Genomic DNA, 17,836 nt, shown 5'->3' with positions numbered 1-17,836 from the left:
GAGTCCCCTTCGGGGTGAGAAGGGTGGAATATAAATGCTGTAAATAAATAAATAATAAATATCTAAATTCCTACTTGATAGATGCAACTATCTTTCGGTTGCTTAGGTCAACAACGAGCAGGGGCTAATTTTTTATTTTAATTGTTGGGTGCTCACCCCGGCACGGGCTGGCCTTGAACTCACAACCTCTTGGTCAGAGTGATTTATTGCAGCTGGCTACTTAACCAGTTGTGCCGCAGCCTGACTTAGTAGGGTGATGCAAGAAAGTTTATATCAGTTTAGTTGTCAGTTGTCATTACTCCAGGGATTCATTTTCACTGTGAAATTAATACAGTTTGGACCAGATTTACTGCCATGGTTCAGTACTCTGGCATTCGAGGATTTATAATTTCATGCGGTACCAACGCTAAATGGCAGAGAAAACTAACAACCTCATGAAATGACAAATTCTATGATCTCACAGCATTGAGCTATGGGAATTAAAGTGGTGCCATCTGTTTTAATTCTGCAGTGTAGATCCATCCCAGGTTATATTAAGAATATCACTTTGTTTTTTCTTAGTATCTGGATACGAAAATGGCCAAAATATGGTGCAGTAAAGTCTCCCAATGATGTATTCCTTGAGAGGCCTGCTTGAATTATTACAGTGCAGTTTGGAAAGGAGAAGGTTAAATGAAGCATTTAAATCTCATATTATGTCATTTGTTGATGGCAGGAGCTATTCATTGTTAACAAATTAATGCTGGAGTCTTTTGTTTTCAGTTTGTAGGCTTTCATTTGCTTTTAAGATTCCACCTTGGAAGTATCTTAACGTATTTTGGTATTTAATCTCTTTCTTCAGCCGAAGTAACAAATGTTTCTGCTAAAGAACAGCCAAATGAGTGTGGGCTAAATATAACATTGTAGCCTGGATGTGCATATTATGTGAATGAGTGGTGTGTGGCTAGCTGTGGAGCAGTTTTCTTTTTCTTTCTTTTTTTAAAAGGTCCAGAAGTCTTGTGTGGAGACAGACTTGGCACTTCAGTCTTGGGAAATGGCAGCCAGCCAGTGAACTATGAGTCAGAGCCAAGAATATCTTTTAAAAATACCAAATAGAAAGGCTTGAAAGATTATTCCTGCTTTTTTATTGCTGCCCTCTTCACTCTCTTAAGTATGCAGATCATTTCCTGTGGTAGTCAATCGCTGATAACTTTACATGTGGTAGCCTGCTGTATACTAACTTTATTCCAAGACGTGATTTTAAAGCCCTGATTGGACAGGACAGGACTGTGACCTCAAATTCTGAGGTCCTTTTGCTTTCTATGCCATTATCAGAGTTTTAGAAGTTCAGTTTAACCAATCTGAAGAATGTATCCTTCACACACCAGGATAACATCTCTCTCTAACACAGGAAAGGAATCTCCGCACAGTGCTTTGGACCATTGTTTATTGCATTTTGATGCACATAAGATTACCAACTCAGTTTTGTAAATGTTTTGGGTGTTTCCACCAGAGGGCAGTGAAATAACAAATACTATTTTTTCCACTTTTGAAAGTATAAAAGCCCACTTTTCTTCTGCTTTCTGCTGAGCAGAGGGCAAGGGTGGATAAGAGGACTGCTCGTAATGGCCCTGTTTTCATGTTTTCTAGACAATTATAAAAGAGGGCATGCTGATGAAACAGACCAGCTCGTTCCAGCGCTGGAAGAGGCGATACTTCAAACTGCGAGGACGGACTCTTTACTATGCAAAAACTGCCAAGGTGTGTTGTTGAGTAATTTCATCAGAAATCTGAATATAAAAGGACCCATTATCTCCCCATTTAACTGCAAAAAGTTCCATCTATGATACCTGCATGTATATTTTAGAACATGGATAACCACATTCTCACAGTTTATTGCTGTGCTCATTAGTTTAGGATTTTGGGCAATGTTTTAAAAACACAAGATATGATTGTATCATAAGAATTGAGATTAAATGTCTTTGTATATTAGGAATTGTACATTTGTTAAGGTGAGTCATGTTGCTAAAGATAAATGAAGACTGAGAGCTCCATAGGTTTATTTTATGGAACAAAGTTAGTCCAAACAGCAGATTATAAAAGACAGGTATATTTTGTGGATGGGAATTGGAATCCGCAATTGACATTGATAAGTTTGACTTAGATTATTTGAAATGGTAGTTAATTTTCTAGAGTTTTACATAGTCCCTTAAAAACTATACAGTGAAGCAGTTATTTGCATTTGGACAACTCCCTGTTCTTACCTTCCTCCTGTGGAAGAATTAGATTTCTCTTTGATAAATGGGGCACACCTTCTGTTTGAATTGTTTTGTCACATCATAACTTACCTCACATACCTGTGATTTGATAGGAACAGGAGAAATATAGTTAACTTTCATGGATGTTGCTCTGCAAATTTGCATCACTTTCATTCAGAGCATAGAAGGCTACTTTTCAAAACTCATTTGATTACAGAATTTTAAAAATAACCGATTCCTGTTGTTCAGTACAGTGCTGAGAAAATGTAACAGCACATTACTTGTAATACTGTTCATAACTTTTCCATACTTTTTCTTAGTTTCTTGAGTGAAAAACGCTTTAGAAGATATAAGAGAATGGCATAAAACTTGAAAAAAATCCTGCCAAAATGTTCTTTAAGTGCCATAAAAAATCTCTGAAAATAACAGTATATTTTTACTTGTTACCCCAAAGAAATTACTTTGCTTCTTGTTACATTGCTTTCAAAAGATAACTTTGTCATGCTTCTGTTATCCTTATGCTTCGTTACATCAGACATGTAACAACACTTTGTATAGGACATTAATTATAGTGTTGCTTAGGTTTGCAGCTGATGTCTTTTCTGCATCATTAGAGGGTGCCCCTGGGGAACACAGTTTCTGGTTTTTGTTTCAGACCATAAATTGGGCAGATTGATCCTAAGTAGTAATATCTATTAAAAGTTATTCTGACAATCCCTACTTAGTCTGGTGGGAATGATAATCTCTGTGTGTGTCCAACCACATCTTGTGGCATCCATAGCAATGGTGCTGCCAGTATCTCATCAGAAACTCCTGCTCAATTGCATAAGCCCACCAATGTGCTGAACATACCTCATCTTACCAGAATCACCTCTCCCATACACATGCCTAATGAACAGTTAGAATGGCAGGACATTTGCGAAGCAAGTGAAATTCTGTTGTGTTGCGTCCTGATGATTCAGCCCTATAAAAATTATTGGCATCTTGGTCTTAAGGGGTTATTTTGGGCACTGAGTCAGAGAATTGCATTGGATGGACTGCATCAGCTCCAGTTTCTTTGATATGGTTATCATGATTTTCTTTCTGTGGGCGAGCAGATGGCAACTGATAGATGTCATATGTTCTGTATCTCAAAAACTAAAGCTGATAGGTGAAAACTAGTGCCATTTTTGGAATCAGCAGGTTCAGTCTACCCAGAAACAGGTCTAACATCTGAAGCACCAAAATGTATCTTGGCCAGTGTCATTATTTCCATTCACAGCTTGGATATGTCCAAATCCTAAGTGGGGTTATTTATGTCTTTCACACTGGAACAGATGTACGCCTTGATATCTAGTCTGATGGATGGATAGAGCTTTGCATGGGGAATGTAGTGTGAGAAAGCACTTTATAGTATTGCAAAATCGTAGGGAATCTTCCTCTTTTCTCATTTGTTAGAAATACAGAAATACATAGAGATATGTGAAACTTCACATGTTATGTTGCTGAGATGCATTTTGGCATTAATTACTTTTGTTGATTTCTAATTTATTTCTCAATTTCTAGTCAATCATTTTTGATGAGGTGGATCTGACAGATGCCAGTGTAGCAGAATCCAGCACTAAAAATGTCAACAACAGCTTCACGGTAAGATCTTTCATACCTTATCTCATGATATTTTTAGATTTTTCTCAACTGTATGCAGACTTTGTATAAGATATCCCAACTTGTATTTATGTCCACTGTGCAAAACAACATCTGAGAGGAAACTTTCTTTTTCTTTTTCTTTTTTTACAACCACCACTAGAATGGAAATCACTGACTTGGAAGTGATATTGGTAGAAAAAGTTGATAGGATATAGAGCTGGACAGAAAAATAGTGAATATGATCAACCTGGTCACTTAGCCTCTATAAACCATGCCCCTACATAGAACTGCAAATGGGGGACAAAATGTACTATCTGTTTAAAATGTGATTTGAGAAATGTAGATTTCTTGTGGTATAGAGACTTGGCAAAATACATTGTGAGAATGGTCAGGGATACCATGTTTGAGTTGGAAACCTGTTTGTGTGGTGGATTTGGTTTGTTTATATTTGTATTTTGGGTAGTTCTTCTCATAAGTCAATTCCAGCATTCAGTGCTTCGTAAAGAAAAATGAGCATCATTCCTAAAACACATTAATAACACTAAAGGAAGATACATATTCTGGGTCCAGTAGGCTAAAATGCAGCACAGTGCATTTATTGTAATTGTGTTGTCTAGGCTTTGGAGGTTAATACAAAGATCTTCATGAAAAATATGAAATAATTTTAGTTTAAAGAAGCAGTTTTGTCTTTGATCAGCTAAAGGACATTTTGCAAATGAAAGTTATGAAAAGTGTCTAGCTGGACTATTTTTTAAACTCTTTCACCAGCAAGATCACTGGAGTCCCCACCTCGGTTCCTGTATAACTTGCAGTTTTCTTTTTGAGAATGCCGATTTCCTTTCTGCACTTTTCGCAGTTCTATTATTTTCAGATTTGAAGCACTTGTTTTTTTAGTTCATAGCTAAGATATTGTTCTATTTTGGAGATGTCACATTAGTTATATGTTTTCAATTTAGAATTTTCCATTACAGTTGTTACATTTTTCACTTTGTTTTTGTTTTTGTTTTTTTGCTTCCCCCCCCCCCCCCCCAAATTTGCTTTATTATTGTGATGTAGCAACATTTGTCTGTCCTTCTACCATATTGCAGTATATAAATTGTATGGGGGGGGGGAATCTTACAAATATTTGTATTAGTGCAGATATTGGGAGGATCAAGTTTTAGTTTTTGAAATGGTGGATAGAGCAGACTTTAGCAACCTGATACCTTTTAGATATTTTTAATTGTAACCTAAGATGGCTGGGATAGTTGGGAGTTTAATTTACTACAAGGTTAGAGAAGGCTGATATAGAACATTACGTTTTGTGTAGTCTCACAAATACGTGCATTCTTTGTTGCAAATATTAATAAATAATGAACTGTCATTTTGTAGTGAAAAACTGGCCACAAAGAAATGGCCACAAGCATGTAATGCACCTGGCCAGATATGAGGAAAAGTGTCATTTTCCAGTTTTTTATGAGAGCTGTTTACTAAGATGGGATTGATTTAAATTGTTCTAGAGTAGGGAAGATTTGGTTGCATTGGCTCCAGAATGCTTCCAAGAGACGCCAATATTTCTCAGGATCTGGTATTTAAATGTAGGCAGGCATGACATTTCATTTAGAATTCACCTCTCTTCCTGCTCTGGCCCCATAATATCCCTTCCTTAATTTCATCTGCTATTCCATTCTTTTTCCAAGATTTGCAACAATAATTCTCTGCACTTTACTCTTCCTTATTTGTGCTTTCATATCCTGTGCATGACCTTTGCTTTTCCAACTACATCACTCTTAGTCATCAAAAGAACGACTGCTTCCTCAAATGACCCCATCTTCTTTCCTTTACTCCACAGGAACCACTTCCCTACTCACCTTCCCAAACCCATTGTCCCTGTGACACTACCAGCATAAAATCATTTCTTACTAAAACTAAGTCCTAGAAGAGGATGAGCCATGTCTAACTCACGGGCCACATATAGTTTTTGAGAGCCTTAAGTATACCCCCCTCAAGACACCACCATGCCATGGACCGATTTTAGGGATTTTAAAAATCTAAAATCCACTTCAGAGCTGCCCAAACCACCTGAAAATGTGACAGGCTGCTTTCCCTAATCAAGATCTCCACAAAATCCCCAAACAAAAATACATACATAAAAATTAGCAAAAATAATAGCCAGAAGTGACATGCCTTCCAGGATTGGGTATACAGGTTCCTTTCAATGTACTTGACATTATACAATCTACCTCATCATACTGGGGCAAATTGCCCCTTTGAAGCACTTTGAGGCCAAACGCCATCACATGACACTTGGCAGGCCCCGTCCCGTTTACCCCCCAAGTGGGGAGGAAGTATTGCAAGATGCTTCCTCACCAATGATGTAGAGGTAAAAAGGTTTTGATTAGCTCCCTTTGGGACCTTTCCCCCATGTGATGGGGACAGGGGCAGGGCGCCTGTTGTCCCCCTCTGACGAGCAAAGGAGGGAGAGTGCGCAGGGTGTCACGAGGCGCCCTATGTGTCTGCCGTTTTGCCAGCGACTGCTGGCAAAATGGATTGGGGGCAAGGGACATGTGAAGAGGTCAAATGTATCTTCTGGCTGCTCCTTCATTTTTCATATTTGCCCACTTCTGTCTTAGTGTGTACACATCCTTGAAAGTGTAAACACATCCTTGAAAGTGCCTGCATACACATCTGTTAAAATACCAAAGCATTAAAATATAAAACATCAAGTAAGAGAAGAAATTGAAATGGATATATGTAAGTCCTAAAACTGACCAACACTAAAACTATTAATAGAGATGATTGTTCAAACACCATGTGCTTTGATGATATGATTCAGTTTTGAAAATAAGCCCAATAAAGTTACTGATCTGCAGAAAAAATAGCATGCTGGCAGAGAACATGGGGAGAAAAACAAATATTCTTGTGATGACTCATGGGCCTTGTAGTCCTGTTCCTAGTACTATTGTGGCAGACGAAGAGGAAAACATGGGGTTTTCGCCGGTTCAGCAAGAGCCGGAGTCTCTTCACCTGCAGGATGTTGATGTTTGCCCTCAAGAATTCAGCCAAACAGGCCTTGGGCAGAACTCCCCCCCGTTTTCCAGGAGGGAAAATTATTCTAAAGATAGGGGAGTCAGGGAGGCTAATCGGAGAAGCCTGAGAATCGCTGCCAAACAAATGGCTGATTAGGTCTGCTTCCCTTGGGAAATTCTAAGGAGTCATGCATCTGGACAGAGTTGGGTTTCGCTTCTCGTTCTCTAGGGAAAGAGTTCTGTTGGCGGGAAAACGAGACCCAATATAGGTGTTTGGCGCGAGGGATTCTTTGCGGAGTCAATTGATCAGCTTGAGGAGAGAGATCGTGTGTGGACTTCGTAATCCCAGTTCCTTGCTTTCCGGATCTAGCTTCAAGCCTGTCAAGACCCAGGCTGCAGAGCACCAATAACCATGCGCAGAGGCCAGAATCTATCTAATATCTTTATTAAAGGAATATATAAAGTCAATAAAAACAAGTGAAGAATATAGTTCAGAAGTAGGCCTTTCAGGAAAGGTCAAATATAGTCCAGGAAAACAATGTCCAGTATGTGATATTAGAGTCCAAAGTTATAATCCAATAACCGAAACACACACTTTGCCAAGCAAAGTGTGGGGAAAAGACAGGGTCCTTTAGTCCAATGGAGCTTGACAACAAGGCTGGAAGCAAACTAGATTCTTGGCAAACAAGGCTTGATACGTGGCAACAAGAGGCAAGAAGCAAGAACGAGGTCCGTGGCAAGATCCGGGGACAAGGCAGGCTTGGAACTAGAACAAGGTCCGTGGCAAGGTCCGGGGAACAGGGAACTGGAGTAGCGTAGTCCACACACGATCTCACTCCCGAAGCTGACGAATTGACTCCGCAAGGATTTCCTTGCGGGTAAACACCTATATAGGATCTTGTTTTCTCGCCAAGGAACACTTTCCCTGGGGAACAAGAAACGAAACCCATACTGTGTCCAGATGCATGACTCCTTAAGATTTCCCAAGGGAAACAGGCTTAATCAGCTAATTGTCTGGCAGCAATCCTGGCGCTTCTGCGATTCGCCTCCCTAGCGCCTCTATCTCGATTATAATAATCCCGGTGAGAAAATGGGGGAGATTTCTGCTCAAGGCTTGTTTGGCTGACTTCTTGTGGGCAAACATCTTGCAGGTGCAAGGGCTCCAATTCTGGCTGAAACGGTGGGAAACCCAAGTTTTCCTCTTCATCTGCCACAATAGTACTAGGAACGGGACTACATGGCCCATGAGTCATCACAAAGCCTTGCCTTGTCTCACGGTTTTACCACGGACTCTGTTCATGCTTCATGTTCGTCTTGCCTCCAGTCACGGATCTAGCCAAGAATCAAGTTTATTTCCAGCCTTGTTGTCAAGCTTCATTGGACTTTAAAGACTCTGTTATTTCCCCACACTATTGCTTGGCAAAGTGTGTGTTTCGGTCAAGTGGATTAAAACTTTGAACTCTAATATCTTATATTGGACAATACATTTCTGGACTATATTTGACCTCATCTGAAAGGTCTGCTTCTGAACTATATTCTTCACTTGTTTTTATTGATTTTATATATTTCTTTAATAAAGATATTAGATAGAGACTGGCCTCTGTGTAAGGTTATTGGTGCTCTGCAGCCAGGGTCCTGACAATTCTGGATGAAAATGAGATAAGGTCTGTGCTGGGTTCAAAGGTAGTGTGGAGCATTTCACTCTCCATCCACAAGCCTACTCGCTCACCTGCTTTGGATTTTCAGTTGCCTTCATCTGCTAGTCTAGTACTAAATGAATGGCTGTAGTAATGATGATTTTATTATGAGATAAGCTAAAATGAGATGAATGTGAGCAGAATTATTGTAGATATTATACTTCAGTCTTCATTCCAGTTAGCAATGAGGAGTGAAATAATAATAATAATAATAATAATAATAATTATTATTATTATTATTATTATTATTATTATTATTTTATTTCTTAACCGCCTCTCCTTGTGGATCTGGGTGGATTACAACATAGCTAAAACACATAATCATTATATAAAATAACATATTAAAACATATTTCTACAAAATACATATGCATATTACAATACACAGAACAATGATTAAAATATAGTAGACAAGACACGAGTTTAAAGTTCATGATTAAAACTGGCTTGGGAGGCCTGCTGGAAAAGATGGGTCTTCAAATGTGTTCTAAATTCTGACAGCTAAATGCCAGAGCTCTTTCAGCAGGTCATCTCACAGTTGTGGGGCGGCCAATGAAAGGTCCTCTGGGTGACAGTTGCCAGTTGGGTTCTGCCAGGCTGGAGTCGCCACCCCCCAGGGGAACTAGGAATTTGGGGCAGATTGTAGGGGACAAGGCAATTCTGTAGGTAACCTGGACCAAAACTATGTAGAACTTTGAAGGTCATAGAGATTTTATCTGTGAAATGGCTATTAAAGGCATCACAGTGATCTACTGAAGGGAGATTCTAACAATGGGTTCGGATGGGAGGGCACCTGAGTTAAGCCTGTCACCACTCTGAACAGCTCAGCTGGATGTAAGTCTGAAGTTGCAATGCATGCAGAGAATAAAGTTTTCATAATTGCATATATTACCACCTTATAGGAGCAGAGGTGCCCTCTATACTGTGTCTTGTCACATCAAAGTCAAATTTGTTGCCATCTGTGTCTTGTTATCATTCCTGTTTCATCCCGCTGAGGGTCTCTGTATACCAGGGAACCTTATTCGTAACGGGTTAAAGAGAATGTTTGGGAGCAGTAGTGTCAATTGCTCTGGTTAGATTTTGATTCCGTTTACTGACCACTGATTCAAGTGGGTCATCAGTGATATCGGCCATGGAATAGGCCCATGTTTGTCATGGATACTATGAACTCCCAAGCTGCACCTGATAAATTGACCTCCAGTGGCATGTTGAAGTCACCCAGAAGCAAAAGCCTGGGTAATTCCAACAATACCTCCAAGACCAGTTCCATGAGCTTGAACAAGGGAGTCTGTTAGGCAACAGGGTGGACAGTACACTAACAGAATCCTCAGTCTATCCCTGGTTTTCAGACTCAGGTACACACACTCAATGTGATTCAACACCCTAGTAGGTAATCTGGTCAAGATGTCTGGTGATATCTCAAGTGGATTTCAGGGGAGAAGGGAGTTATCATGTAGGCATTGTGAAAAATGAATAGCAAGGGAGATTGGACAGGATCTCTTTGCCAGTCGGAGATGTCTAAGCAGCTATGTTTCTTTCCTGTAGAAAAAAATCCTGTTATAAACAGTGGATGATGCAGATGGATGGTGAAGTAGATCTAGCACCAATTTTCTGGATTATGGTCTATTTCTAGGCACTCTTTGGAATACAAAAGAAAAATTATCTGAACTATGGTTTATTCTTAATTATGAATTTCCTCTTTTACAGTTCCAATGTGAACACCATATTTGCTCCTCTGGCATTACAGACCATGCAGCACAATGCTCTAGTGACAGTATAGTGAATGGCCAAAATCATTTGCTTGATCCTCCTTTATTGGTGCTTCTGTGAATATCAGTATGACTAATTTGGTGCTAGCATACCACTGCTATGCAATTAGGTTGTCAGTAATCACACTGCTTATTTTAGAATTACCATAAGCTCAAAATCTGGCTTGCTGAAAAGGTGACGTTCAAATTCCCTGGAATCTCCACAGCTCTCTCTTGCGTTGGAAGTGCCTCTTAGCTGTACTGCAGACGGGAAACAGTGTGTTTTCACAGTTAGTGCCTGTCTCCTGAATTCGCTGCCAGTTGGAGTAAATCTGTCCTTGCTCCTCCTCAAGCAGACAGCTAATCAGCTTGTGGTGAGTCTAACAGAATTCCCAGAAATTGGCTGAGTGAAGGAATAATCCTATTAATATCTGAAGCAAATTCCTAGCAAGTTGCTTGTTCTGAAGAAGAGACTACGTATACGAGACCAGACTTGTGGATTAGTGAAATACTGAGTGAGTCGAAATGAAAGAAGTGGACTGAAAGTACTCTACAAGACGGTGCCAAAGACTGCATCTGCTCTTTTTGTTGTTGTTGTTGTTGTTGTTGTTGTTGTTGTTAAAACTATTCAGGTATTCATCAGGCTATTTCTTTCTTGTTTGTAGTGAAACTAATAATAGTGACACATTTTACTTTTTTGTACTGTTGCATAAGTAAATGTTTTGCAGGGCAGAAAGTACATGGGAAAGAATGTTGCTGTCTTAGATAGAATTAGATATGTTGTCATATTTTCCAGTGCAGGAAGAGATGAAGGGTAGGGATTTAAGGTTTGAGGTCACAAAACAACATTGTGGATGTCTGTGTCTTCTCTTACACAAATGGGATCCTGTAGAAAATTTGTTCCTGTAGTTTGTGAAGTATAAGAGTGTTGTAGAAAATAGTGGGTGTTTGGGTGAGAGGATTGATTAATCTGAGGAAAAGAGAGTGAGTTAAAATTATTTGCCTATGATTGCTTCTTTCTCAGGTTGAAGTTTTAATTTTTTTCTGACTTTCTTCTTGTAAGCCTCTCAGTACTTTTAATAGACTAAACAAAATGTCTGGCGCATTAAACTGTTGTTAGAAATAGGTATATATCTCTTGGGAGGAAGTATTTGCTTTGTTACCTGATACTTAAGCTGTACTATGGCATGGAAGAAATCATATTTAAAAAGAGGCTAGTGCCTGAGTGCTCAGACTGTTTAGGCACTCACAGTATAATCCTACCCATGATTACCCATGTGTAATTCACAAGTTAACACTGGATCTTACTTTCCAGATAAATGTCTGTAGGAATGCTGCTTGGGGCTGGTGGACATACCCAGATGTTGCTTAATTTGATCTAAAATGGAAAACCCCTGGAAATGTGTGACCTGGTTATATCTGAAAGAATGCAGATATATTTGCTACAACCTTTTTGCAAAAAGTCAACTCTTTTAGAAAGGTATTTGCCCATGATACATGGAGTTCCGTGGGCCTTCCCACTCTCACCAGGAATCCATCTTATCATAATGAAGATGAAAACACACACTGTATCTTAGGGATAGGCCCTAAATGCCCTAAAGATACCAAATCCCATTTGATTTGGAAGCTAAGCAGGGTCAGCTCAGGTGAGTACTTGGATTGGAGACTGCCAACAAATAGCAGATGCTCTAGGCCAGTGGTTTTCAATCTGGGGTCCTCAGATGTTTTTGGCCTACAACTCCCAAAAATCCCAGCCAGTTTTCCAGCTGTTAGGATTTCTGGGAGTTGAAGGCCAAAAACATCTGGGGACCCCAGGTTGAGAACCACTGCTCTAGGCCATAGTTCAAAGGAAAGAACTAGCAAAATCACCTCTTTGTGTTCCTTACCTTTAAAAACCATATGAAATTCATGGGTCATTAACAGATAACTTGGAAGCATGAACACATATTTTAGGGGGCTAGGTAGAAACAAAAGAAGACTTGGCCTATTTAACACATCATAACAATATCTGCACTATGTAAATTAAAGTATGCTCAAGAACAGCTAAATGAAAGAGATTCAGAATATTTTCAAAAGAAAACCAGGTATAAAAGTTTGAGTGGGAATGATGTTTTGGCATAGGATGTTCTTCAGGTGAAATTGTACAGGGCTGGGTCTGTTAGTTGATGCAATTGATAGTTTCATCATCTCCTTGTCAAGAAAGATAAAATGTTAGCAGCTGATCCTTGTGGTGCTCAAGTATCAGATGTGAGGACACATTTATTTCTCAAAAAGCATACACAGAAAAGTCACACTCTGTTTTTTAGGTAACCTGAAGGCAACCTGCTGCCCATAAGACACTTCACATTTTTGCCTCTTCATCTCCTTTTGCCATTAAACTGATCAACCCCAAACTTAAATTTATCAATATGCTAACAGCAAGATAATTTCCAAAACACATCTTGTAGGGAAGATCATTTTAAAAACACAGAAGAAGATAAATTGTGGAAATCCAGCCACTCCAACTGTACACAAATTATTCCTTTCTAATTCTAATATTACATTTCTTATCCTAGTTCTCTCTTTCTAGTTCAAGACATACACACATCCTTAAAAGACTAGCACAAATAATACGTTCTCCAGTACACATCCTGTACACAGCCCAATCATTTTAACCCAAAGAATGACACACATTCCCTTACTAGTATGTTTGCCAAAATGGGATTGGCTTTCCACTCCCAGTAGGGGTGGGGGCATATGTTTCTATTTTCTGCAGTGTTACCGCTGCTGCTTTCAGAGCCAGTCAGACTTACAGGCCTGGCTGTTTTCCCATGTTCTGTATAGGAAGAATTGAACAAAACTTCTGTAAGTACTCCCTTTTGTTTCCCATTAATCTACCCTTCAAAAATGCTAAGAAACCAGAGTAGAGTCTTTGATAACAGTAAGTGGCAGCATGCCTTCTATTGTTAAGCAATAGTGGCTGCAAGTTAAGAATTTCCATTCTATCTTGTAACTATTTAAATATGGAGAGAACCATATTTTGGTAAGAAAAAGCAGCAAACTGTGTACCCTGTGTAAAAGACAAATTTTTATCTTATATGCCCAGAAATGGAGAATAGAAATTAAATAATACCAGCCAGCATGGTTATAATGGCAGTTGTGGTTCAACACATCTGGGGAAAATCAGATTGAGGAAAGGTGATTTGGATACTAGATTAAGTTCAATAGACTTTGTATTAAGCTTTGATGTTTTACTATTTTAGTATATTTTAATAGATAATATTTGGATTACTGCTTTTTTTCTTTTTAAAATATTTTATTTGTATACGTTTTCTGGTTTTCTTTTTCTGTATTTAATATAAATGTTCAGACTGCACAAAAGACTACTTGCTTGCAATCTGAACATTTTCATGTTTATCAGTATTCTTAAATTGGTATGGATATTGTGATTAGGGTTGCAGAACGTTCCTTACTATAAACTAGTTGTTTATAATAAGGAACAAACTACTTATTATAAGTAGTTATTATATACAGTAGAGTCTCTCTTATCCAAGCTAAACAGGACGGCAGAAGCTTGGATAAGCGAATATCTTGGATAATAAGGAGGGATTAAGGAAAAGCTTATTAAATATCAAATTAGGTTATGATTTTACAAATTAAGCACCAAAACATCATGTTATACAACAAATTTGACAGAAAAAGCAGTTCAATATGCAGTAATGTTATGTTGTAATTACTGTATTTATGAATTTAGCACCCAAATATCACGATATATTGAAAACATTGACTCCAAAAATGGCTTGGATAATCCAGAAGCTTGGATAAGTGAGTCTTGGATAAGTGAGACTCTACTGTACTTATTAATTACTTATAAACTACTTATTATAAACATAAACTTACCAATATTTCAAATGGAAGTTTGGGCCTGCGTTTGGCTGATGAGAGAGTAAATTAATTAGGATTGTTGTTGTGGTTGTTGTGTGCCTTCAAGTCAGAGCCGGCCCTAGGTAATTTTCAAGTGTAAGCAAGCAATATTTTTGGCTCCCCCCCCCCCCCCCAAAACCAATCACGCACCGCTTTTCTCTTCGTCAAACCCCCGGCCTCCTTCCTTGCAGCAAGGAAGGGGGCCGGGGCTTTGGGGAGGAGAGAAGCGGTGTTTCTCCCCTCGCCAAAGCACCGTCCTCCTTCCTTGCAGCAAGGAAGGTGTCACGTCCAAGGCAACGGAGCACTAAGAACCGAACACAGAGGCCAATAACTATCTAATATCTTTATTAAGGAAATATATAAGAATAATAAAAACAAGTAGAAAATATAGTCCAGAAGCAGACCTATCAAATGAGGTCAAATATAGTCCAGAAATGTTTTGTCCAATAAATGATATTAGAGTTCAAAGTAGAATCCAACAAACCGAAACACACACTATTGCCAAGCAATAGTGTGGGGAAATGTCCAGAGTCTTTCAAGGTCCGAGGTAAATCCACAACAAGGCTGGAAACAAAGCTTGATTCTATGAACAAGGTCCGTGGCTAGGAACAAGGCAAGGCAATTCTTGAATACTTGGTTAGGTAAAGCAAGAAGACTGTGGTTGCGGACTTGCGAAGTCCACACTAGGCTGGAAACACGAAATCACTCCTGAAGCTGCTCTGTTGACTCCACACGGAACCTACCGTGCCAGGCACATTTAACTAGGTCTCGTTTTCCTGCAAAGCAGGTGTCCAGCGCTCCCTTTCCCTAGGGAACAGGAAACGAAACACAGCTCTCTCCAGATGTGAGACTCCCTAGATTTTCCCAGGGGAACATGGCTAATCAGTGTCTTGTTTAGCTGCAAGTCTCAAACTCCTCCGAACCTGCTCCTTCTCTCCCCTGCCCGCAGTATAGGATTGTCTCCTAACAAAAGGGGGTGAGAACTGCTCAAGGTCTGTCTTAATGGGTTCTTGGGCAAAAACATCAACATCAGGCATCTGGAAAGATTCCGGCTCTTGCTGAGCCGGCGAAAACCCCATGTTTTCATCTTCATCAGCCACGGTGGCACTGGGAGCAGGACTACAAGGCCCATGAGGCATTACAGAAGGGGGCTGGGGCTTTGGGGAGGAGAGAAGCAGCGAAAGGTTGTGTTGTGTTTGCAAGGTGTTAAGGGAATGGAAAGTCCCCTGCCTCTCCCGTGTGGGTTGGGGCCAATGGGAAGAGGGGACATGAGTCACCGACTTTTCGCCGAGGCGGGTGGCCTTTCGGTCATTGAGCAGGGAGACCGGGAGCAGGTGGTGCCACTCCGGCCCGTTCTTCCTGCCACCGCCGCTGCATCTCCTCGTTCTCCTCCTCGAGGCTCCACCGATGCAGGACCCGTATCGCCTCCAGAGGGAGGCTGAGCGAGAATCTCCCGGCAGGGAAAGGCGGTGGTGGAGGTGGCGGCGGGAAGGAAGGGGCTGCCAGAAGGGGCACCCTGCTTGTGATTTTGTGATACAAAATCCAGCATATCTATCTAGTTTGCTGTGACATAAAATAATAATTTTTAAAAGGAAGTTGTACATTCCTTATAGTTTGAAAATCTCTAACACAAATTAATTCAAATTAATAAGGGCCACCAGGAATCACATAAATTTGGCTGTCCCTGATTCAGATGTTGGTATTAGTAACAAGATTTTTTTTACAGATTTTCCTCTTTCTTAATAGATATCAGGCTAGATCTACTGTACTGAAATCATGTATTAATGTATTATAGGGCATTTTGCCTTAGCTCCTGGAAAACTGTAGGTAGTTTCTAAATACTACTTTATTATTTGTATAGGTAAGCCACAATAGGCCACTGTTTGTGCTAAAGTATAAATCAAAGGCATACCTTTGGTAAACAGAGTTTCTGGTCTGACTGCTTGTGTAAATATTACAGTCTAGTTGAATCATTTGTTTGCTGTATGGTATGTGCTTATAACATTATTTTTATGCTGGAAAAAGCTTAGTTGAAATTTACTATAGGTACTTGTGTTATGGCTTGACCTTGAAGGAACTGGGGGCAGTGACAGCCGACAGGGAACTCTGGCCTGGACTGGTCCATGAGGTCACGAAGAGTCAGAAACGACTGAGTGAATGAAGAAGAAGACTTGTGTTATATCTATTATACGTTACACAAAATAAACAGAGAACAAATACAGTATATGTGCTGTATTTTGAAATACTTAGATTTTGTGTGCCAGTTTCCAAAAGATTGCTGTTATACTTTAATTACTACTGAAATGGGATTTCCTTACAGATTACTTTACATCCACCTCAATTCCAAATGAGAATAATGTATTTCAGAGGGAAATAGGGTTCAAAAAGAGGTAAAACATGGTCACTTATCACTGAGTAAGAAAAAGGAAATGAGGAAGTGGTTAATATTATTTGTAGTAGAATTTGGTTCCCTTTGAGAGGAAAGTTGTTTTACTAGTTGGGAGTGTAATATTTGATATCTGCCTCTATTTCAGACGGCTGATTTGTAATCTGGATTTAACATATTTAGTTTCATCTATTTCATATTTGTAAATTATGTGGTTTAAATTGTTTTTCTCTTCAAGAAATATAAGTAATAAATAGAATTTTGACAGTAAAATAGTAGAACAATAACAGCAGACCTGTGCCCCCCTAAATTTTAAAGCTATACATTTAACTTTTTATTTGAAAGTAAGATTTTGAATAAGAATCTTGGTGTACAGTTTCCTATAACAAGTAATGGATGTCTTCATTCATTTGTTATTTAAAGCTATACCACCTTCCAGAATCAAGTGCTTCAGGTGGTTTACTACAATAAGAACAATGTAAAACAGTTAAAACATTCCACCTAACAAGAGAAAATACCCAAATGTCTTATGCAACAGGGGCTCTCCAGATCTTTTCAGCTGCAACTCATAAGTCACAGCAAACATGATATATGAACTAGAATTTTGGAGGAATTCAAGACATATGGAGAGCATTTTGCTACATACTGTCTTGTCCAGGACAATGCTGAGCTATAGTTCAGCATCATAGCTGTGTGAACCACATATATACTTTGCCTGTTTTTATGACACCTGCACTATGACTTCTCCTCACATTGGGCTGGGGATGGTCAAATGTGGCTTCCCGCCTCTAGGAAATTGCTCATTTCTGTACTAGCAAAAACATTATTTTCAAAAGACATTTGATGGTGTAGTAGCTGCTGGTTTGAGGAGATCCCGTGTATCATTCTATCCCTGAAAAATGGCTCACTTCCATCTCTAGGGGGAAAGAAGCCTTGCTTGTATCATGATGTCTGATCCCCTTACATTTGACAAATTTGCAAGAGAGATCCAAACAGAGATCCAAAGCATTTGCATTGTAACCATCAGAATTGAGCTTTATTGAAGATTTCTCTTTAGAGAGCAACTAACATTCTGGGTTCTGAAAAAAAAGCTATGTTTTCTGTTTAGTTATACAAAGAAATGGTGTTTATGTACAAAGAGAAATGTGTGCTTCTCATCTTGTGACAAAGCAAGAGCAGGAGAAGAAAGGACAGAGCATTATAAGCTTGAGCGCTAAACTGCGTACTGTGCT

At 39.4% G+C, this 17,836-nt stretch overlaps 1 protein-coding gene across 4 annotated transcripts in view; it reads left to right on the top strand.

Moving 5' to 3' along the window:
* Positions 1-17,836, top strand: part of dgkd (diacylglycerol kinase delta) — a 91,115-nt gene that overhangs the window by 20,730 nt on the left and 52,549 nt on the right. For 2 of the 4 annotated variants that reach the window (XM_062976406.1, XM_062976405.1), the window contains exons 2-3: positions 1,630-1,740; positions 3,783-3,863. In XM_062976406.1, the coding sequence (XP_062832476.1) occupies positions 1,630-1,740; positions 3,783-3,863 (192 nt within the window). Of the gene's footprint in view, positions 1-1,629; positions 1,741-3,782; positions 3,864-10,669; positions 10,690-13,083; positions 13,160-17,836 lie in introns of those variants that run through there. The other 2 variants (XM_062976408.1, XM_062976407.1) reach the window with 2 other exon arrangements.

The sequence above is a fragment of the Anolis carolinensis genome, chromosome 3, assembly GCF_035594765.1.
Source record: "Anolis carolinensis isolate JA03-04 chromosome 3, rAnoCar3.1.pri, whole genome shotgun sequence".
Lineage (NCBI taxonomy): Eukaryota > Metazoa > Chordata > Lepidosauria > Squamata > Dactyloidae > Anolis > Anolis carolinensis.
The sequence above is the reverse complement of the archived record's forward strand: the minus strand, read 5'-3'. Positions and strand labels throughout refer to the sequence as shown.